General features: G+C 36.0%; 1 protein-coding gene and 1 long non-coding RNA gene across 2 annotated transcripts in view; one reads left to right on the forward strand and one right to left on the reverse strand.

The window, feature by feature from the left end:
• On the forward strand, positions 4,184-4,927 carry LOC109342885 (RING-H2 finger protein ATL78-like). The gene has a single exon (XM_019580932.1). It carries the CDS (start codon positions 4,260-4,262, stop codon positions 4,920-4,922), a length of 663 nt encoding a protein of 220 aa, XP_019436477.1. The 5' UTR covers positions 4,184-4,259; the 3' UTR covers positions 4,923-4,927.
• Positions 5,023-7,343, reverse strand: part of LOC109358992 — an 18,361-nt gene continuing 16,040 nt past the window's right edge. Inside the window, exon 4 of the long non-coding RNA XR_002109021.1 lies at positions 5,023-5,230. This is a non-coding gene — a long non-coding RNA (uncharacterized LOC109358992). The remainder of the gene's footprint in view (positions 5,231-7,343) is intronic.

Raw genomic sequence — 7,343 nt, forward strand, 5'->3', positions numbered from 1 at the left:
ATAAAAATCATTAAACATGTTAGAGTTATACTCAGTGCCTCTATCGCTTCTGAGTTTCTTTATTTTCTTGTTGAGTTGATTTTTAATTTCAGTTACATATAACTTAAACATATCATTAGTGGCGTACCATTTCCCAACAAATACCCCATTTTTCGTAAGAATATACAAGTCTGCTCCTATGGTCTGGGTGAAACCAGCCTTATTAAGAAGAAAACTAGAAACTAGATTCTTCCTCATATCTGGAGTGTGCATCACATCTTTAAGAATTAGAGTCTTCCCAGATGTAAATTTCAGCTCCACAGCACCAGTTCCAGCAACAATAGTGGTGTGGGAGTCACCCAACAACACATTCTTATCATCAGCATCCATGTATATTTTGAACATAGTACGGTCATAGCAGACATGGCGGGATGCACCAGTATCTACCCACCACCCATCAGTTCCTCCAACCATAGTTACCTCAGATAATACAGCCACAAATGGTTCATCAACCATGTTGGCATGTGGAGGACGATCTATAGGATTATTTCTGTACTTGCGTGCCATATGACCTGGCTTCCCACATTGGAAGCAGATGAACAGGTTGCCAGAGTCATTCTTAGCGGGTGGCTTAGCATATTGGACCTTTTGGGGTTCCAATTCTTGTTTCGACTAATGTTCTTAGCCTTATTCCCACTGCGGTTCTGATTCTTGAAGTTAGTGCCCGAAGGCTTCAGACCAACACCTGGGAATTTCTTCTTAGTGTTATTGTTCGAGACAATTAACATCTCATCTTTCTGATCTTGCTTACGAGCCTCTTCTTCAATACGAAGACGAGTGATCAGAGATTCCAAAGATATTTCTTTGGTCTTATGCTTTAGAATGTTTTTGAAGTCTTTCCAGTTATGAGGCAGCTTGTCAATTATGAGAGCAACTTGAAATTGCTCATTTAAGGGCATACCATCAGAAATGATCTCATGAGCAATTTTCTGAATCTCGTGGGACTGAGACTCTACTGATTTATCATCAGTCATTTAGTACTTGAGGTAGCGGCTAACAACATATTTCTTAGTCCCAGCTTCCTCAGTATCATATTTTTTTCAAGTGCATACCAAATTAATTTGGCAGACTTGTATGGGCTGTAGTAATCATACAGATCATCAGACAACCCATTCAGAATGAAATTCTTACATAAGTAATCATTTTCATTCCAGAGAGCTATTTCAATAGCCAGATTATCTCTTTCCTCTTTTTCAACCTCTTCCGACACCACTGGGATGTCGGTTTTCAGAACGTTGACAACCTTTCTCATAGTGAGGAAAAATTTCATCTTATGTTGCCAACATTTGAAATTTGTTCCGTCAAACCGAAATGGCTTGTTCATGTCATAGTTATTCGGTCCACTAATATTATCTACGAATGCCATTGCAGTCGAAACGTCTTAAAATTGTTGTTCCCATAGCTTGCAGCAATTCTAAATGGCACGAAATAATACTTACTGGATGAGTCACGACCAGGTCGCTCTCTTTAAGACGTTACGTGACACTGCCCAAAATGTGCAAGCAGACTATCAAACACGCTGTCCCTAGGATAAAACAACTCAGATATCTGTTATCGAATTCTTACTGCACTGTAAGAACCGATCTCGAATACACCCTCCACAATATGGCTACCAGTGCCAATTCTCGAAATTACCCACAATATGGCTAGCCATGCCAATTCTCTTCCCACAATATTGACTACCAGTGTTACTGACTACCAGTGTCAGTTCTCGAAATCCCACTATGACTACTTGTGCCAATTCTTAAGTGCCACGGAAAGAAAGTGGGAGAAGTTTGTCGGAAATGCGTCGGCGGAATATTAGGGGAGAGAAAGAAAAGTTGTGAGGAAACACCTGAGGAAACGCCTTCAACTTGGTGCAAGTTAAAATGAAGGGAGAAAGCCTCTATTTATAACATGAGATTTTTCTCATGTTCCTCATTTCTCCCATGTGGGACTTGAGAGCTTAATTTTTATTTTTTTTCAAAACTCTTCCATGTGGGACTTTGAGAGTTGTTTTTTCAAACTCTTCTATGTGGGACTTGTGTGTTTTTATATTTCACACCCAAAAGTTATCACTCATGGTTTTCAACAAACCAATTTCCAACAGAAGATGCTACAACACTTGAACAAACAAATGGTTGATGAATATGCACGTAAAACCTCCAAAGCTTGTGTTACCACACTAACCTTAGGTTCGATTCGCCCCCACCAATTTAAGTATATTGGATGCAAATAGAATGAACAGCGAATCCCCTTCAGGATACTTTGGAAAACCTTGATATGTTTTGCACAAACACAACAAGCGTATCTTTCAACAATAGTTTACAAACTTATGTTTCCTACACTTCTCTCATGCATTAGAGAAATGGAGGATGATTTCTTGGATGAGAAAACTCGGATGGTAATTATGTTTTCAAATGTCTCTATTTATATAGAAGTTCATATCACTTGAGGGAAAGAAGTGTCTTTAGAGTTCTGTATGCGTTAACGAAAGATTATGTAGTGTAACAGTTTAATAAATAACTAAATAGGTGTGATAGCCTAGGGGCAGCTACAACTCTAGCTAAGCTTTGTGCCTTGTATTATGATATTTTTTAAATATCATTCACAAATGTCACACTAAAACTCTCCTCTTAGAACACTCAAATCCCATCAAAACCTAGCAAATATCAAAGACAAACTCTTCTTCACACTTGTGCCTAGTTGCAAACAGTTGTCCTAAGTTCTAACAGCAAGTAAATTTATCTTTTGCTCTCTTAAAATATCTATCTGCTAGGGTTCATCCCTATCGGACATACAATAACTAATGCATTACGGGTGGTTTGCATGAACGTCATACCATAACTTCATCCTAAGACATCTACAAGAAAGTCCTAGACGAAGACACCTAGTGTGTACCTATGTATCAATTTGTTCATTAGTCTAGAACAACATGAACACAAGATAATCTAATATATCATTGACTATTATGTTATGTATATAGTTATGTGGTTTATCCAATCCAAAAAGATACGGATCCAAGTAGTGAAACATTTTACATGAGTACATATTCTCCTCGATACTCCAGTATTGACTAAAGATGTTGATATTTAAATTTCTTCTTGGATAATCCAAAAATTTTATTATTTTTGAATTAAATAATTTTAAAATTTGTAAAAAAATTGTTCACATTTCCAGTACAGGGCCCAGTATCTCAATTCATTGTAATAAAGCTTGAGCTAAAATCCAAAAAGTAGAAGCAGGATCGCTTTTGAAGATTGTTAAGCCAAAAAGCTCATCATTTATCCTTGTTTTCCACGTTTACTTTTCACTATATGCTAAGGAACCAGTTTGTTAATCAGCACTAGCACAAAGCTAAACAAAAAAATAAGCCTCTCCAATTGTCTCCCCGTACTTTTCTTCACTAAATTTATAATATCATAACCACTATACACGAGCACTTTCCGTCTAAAGTACAGCTGGAGACTATTAGAATAAGATTGCATATCAAATCTATGAATGGGGATTCTTTGTCTTCAAAACTTTTGTCTTCATATTTCAAGCCAATGGCAATCCACCAAATATCCTAAAAATATTAATTTATGTTTTTTTATTTTTTATTTCCAATATATGACAATTTTTTATTAGATATGGATATAAAATCTGAGACAGGTGATCCCCATTTTAAATCCATGGCTTAAACATATTGCCATTTGGATCATTTGTTATCAATTACAAAGCATATTTAGTTTGGTGCCACAACTAAACTAGAAGGAATTGCAATCTAACTACTTGCATAGAACAACAAAGCATTGGTCTAATGATATATGGTTTTATTATATCTTTTTCCGATAGACCAAAAGATTAAAGTTTGATTTCTGTGAACGACATTTGTTGGAAAAGACAATCATACCACACAAAGTATTATTAATTCTTTGTCCATAATGTAAGGGATTACACTTGGTAATATTGGTTATATAAAAATAACCTATGACATAGTGTGGGAAGATTGTAAACAATTTCATGTGGCAAAAAGGATTTGGATCCATATGTATTCTAGTATGCATGATACAAAGTTAAAACCCCTAATCTGACCAAAATCCCTGTGGAATATTCTAATAAGTTACCACTAACCAAATAGTTTATAATATAAATCATATCCTATATACAATGTTAACTTCTCTAGTCTATATATAAATCTCCTAAGGAAACCAACCTAAATAAACTAACTAACTCATCAAGAACAAAAACTAACAAACATGTATGCTTCTACTTCACACCTTGTCCATGACCTTCTTGGAGACTCTCACACAAGAAGGTTACTCCTTCAAAACACACTTAACCAATCACCCAACTCAGCCAACTCCCCTGCACCTTCCATACACAGCCACAACTCAACAAACCTATTTTCTCGAAGCCGTAATTTCGATGCGAATGTTGTCATGTTACTCTCAGTCCTATTGTGTGGTGTCATTTGCTTTCTCGGCTTGAGTGCCATCATAATGTGTGTCTTAAAGTGTTCAAACTACTCATCCAGAACAAGCAACCAATCGCCAAAGTTAGCGAACACCGGAATCAAGAAGAAAGTTCTTAAGACTTTTCCTATAGTTACCTACTCAGCTGAGATGAACCTTTCAGGTTTGGATACTGAGTGTGTGATATGCCTCTCAGAGTTCACCAAAGACGACAAGGTTCGCGTTTTGCCCAAGTGCAACCATGGTTTTCATGTTCCTTGCATTGATAAATGGCTGAATTCACACTCATCTTGCCCCAAGTGTAGACAGTGCCTTATTGAGACTTGCCACAAAATTGTTGGATCACAACCTGCAACTGTGGTGCCACTGCCACTGCCAGAATCCATTATAAGGATTGAACCACTTGAGCCAGAAGGTTTGGTGTGTAACTATAGGGAATCAAGCTAATTTAGTTTCTACTTATATGGTCCCTGTTGCCAAAGCTTGAAAAGTTGTTCTAGTATGAGCTGAACGTTATGAATCATGGCTGGAGCTGCACGTCCCTACACGAATACAACAATGAAATAAGGCCAAGTCCCAATTATAAAGAGTGAATAGTCACTCTTGGATTGCTTGAAGCAGGACAGTGAAGAGTTTGTTGAGATTTAGAGGAGTTCTGTTCAAGCCTTTCTTCACCCATGGGAATTGGTGAAGTGTTCCTTGCTGCTCAAGGAACTTACTGAGGTCCATGATTTGGCATTATCAGACCTTTATTACTTATGAGTTTCAAGTTTTGATGAATTTTTTAGACAAGTAACCAAATCTAGCATACCACAATTGTGGACTATTGACAGAATATACTTATTCTTGAAACAAAAAACAAAATTATGATCGAAAAGAAAAACAATAGAGGACCTTTCATTCTTCACTGTCCTTTGAAAAATAGAGTCTATCAAACATGTCAGTATGTTACCTTTGCCAATAATCATCATCTGCTGCTTGTTGTCTTGGATGATGAAATAGTCACAAGTAAAGGTGACGAATTTATGAGAATTGATTCATTCATGTAATGACAAATATGGGGTTAGCATAAAATTGAGGACTATATAGTACACATCGATAAATACAAATTTGGTGCTAATTCGGTAATAGCAACAGCTTGAACATAGACTTTGGAACCATTTGGTGACTTCTGCATGTTCATTTCAATGTGTATTGGTTTTCAATTTTATTGGTTATGCTTGGTAATAACTGATAATACTTGATCTCTACAACTTTCCTAATTGTTTCGCTTATAGTTTTTCTTGGTTTTCCTTTGCTTCTAGAAATTAGATTTAACTTCGTGTCATCTACCTTCCTTAATGGGGCTTTCAAGAGTCTCTTCTACATATATTCAAACCACCTAAGGTATGAGTCTACTATTTTTTCTACAATAGGAGCTACCTCAACTTTCTTCTTAATACATTCCTTCTTAATCCTATTTTACATAAGACCAAATCCAAAACAAAAACACAATACTGACTAACTGAACTAAATTCAAAAGACTACTTTATGAAGGATAAAAACATATTTAAGTCTTTCACATAAAATGTCTTTAACTCATTGCTTTTTTTTATATCTTTTACAACAATGACAGTGAAGCCTAAACATATAGCTTGATATTAGTGGCTCCACTCATTGGTTTCATGCCACTCCGAAAATGCTCTATGAGAATGCTACCTTCACCCCTGCTTTTATGCTTCATATAGCTAGAGAGAGCTATAAAGTGCAATCTCTGATTTTTCAAGTGGGTCCTAGAACAATTTACAGCATAGAAACTGAAGTGTCCTAGAACTAACAAGGGAGATCAGAATTTTCCAATAAGGAGTGTGGTAATCTAACCTTATCCACACTCATACCACAATCGTTATTCTCTTTATTCACTCTTTGTCGCATATCCTTAGCCATAAACAAAAAAAGAAATACCCTCTATCACTAGGTACCAGATTTGCACATCAAGTTAATTTATTTTCCAACTTTGATCAAGATCATAAAAACCTCATTCTATGGCTACCATGAACTCTAGTGTCTTGGCTTGTAGCTACACCATATCTAGTGCTGGATGCAATGACCTCAATGCTAAGCTTACTTCGATTCCTTCAGTTGTATCAATACCACTCTCTGGTAAGAAGTTGCCAATGATTAAGGCTCAGAAAGCAAGAGTTCCACAATGCAAAGAATCATAAGCAAGTGAAGGAAGGAGAGGTACACTTGTTTACTTTGCAGCAACCCTTTTCAGCACTGGAGCTATTGCTTCCAAGTTCCAATTATGCTGCCAATGCTGGGGTCATTGAAGATTACCTTGAAAAGGAGCAAGGCCAACAAGATCTATTCAATAATCTGTGTGTCGTCTTTGTTACATAATCATGCTAGACTAGACAGTAACCGGAGAGCCTCTTTCACTCTTTCTTACATATCCAATGTGCACACCACGTCTTGAACCAAAACCTTGAGGCATTAGTTTCATAGGTTTTTCCTACTTATAAAATCTTTCACTCTTCCTTGCATATCCAATGTGGGACTTCACACTTGAATAAAACCCAGCACATGGTATAACCTTTTTTGTTGTTGGTATTTATAGTTGCTATATATATGAACTAAATGACAAGAAGAGGTTAGCTATAAGTGGAACAAATTTTGGTGCATGTGTTTTTACATCATTCATGATTTATACTTTAATTATTATTGAATCTATTGAATATCTTAAATAAAAGTAATATACTGGAGGATGTATTGAAAAAAACTTTATGATAGTGTATATAAATATTAAACTTTAATAAATATGTTTTTTTTTATTTTGAACATTAAGTTTTCAATATACTAATTAACACACGCATATATATATATATA

Source organism: Lupinus angustifolius, chromosome LG01, assembly GCF_001865875.1.
Source record: "Lupinus angustifolius cultivar Tanjil chromosome LG01, LupAngTanjil_v1.0, whole genome shotgun sequence".
NCBI lineage: Eukaryota > Viridiplantae > Streptophyta > Magnoliopsida > Fabales > Fabaceae > Lupinus > Lupinus angustifolius.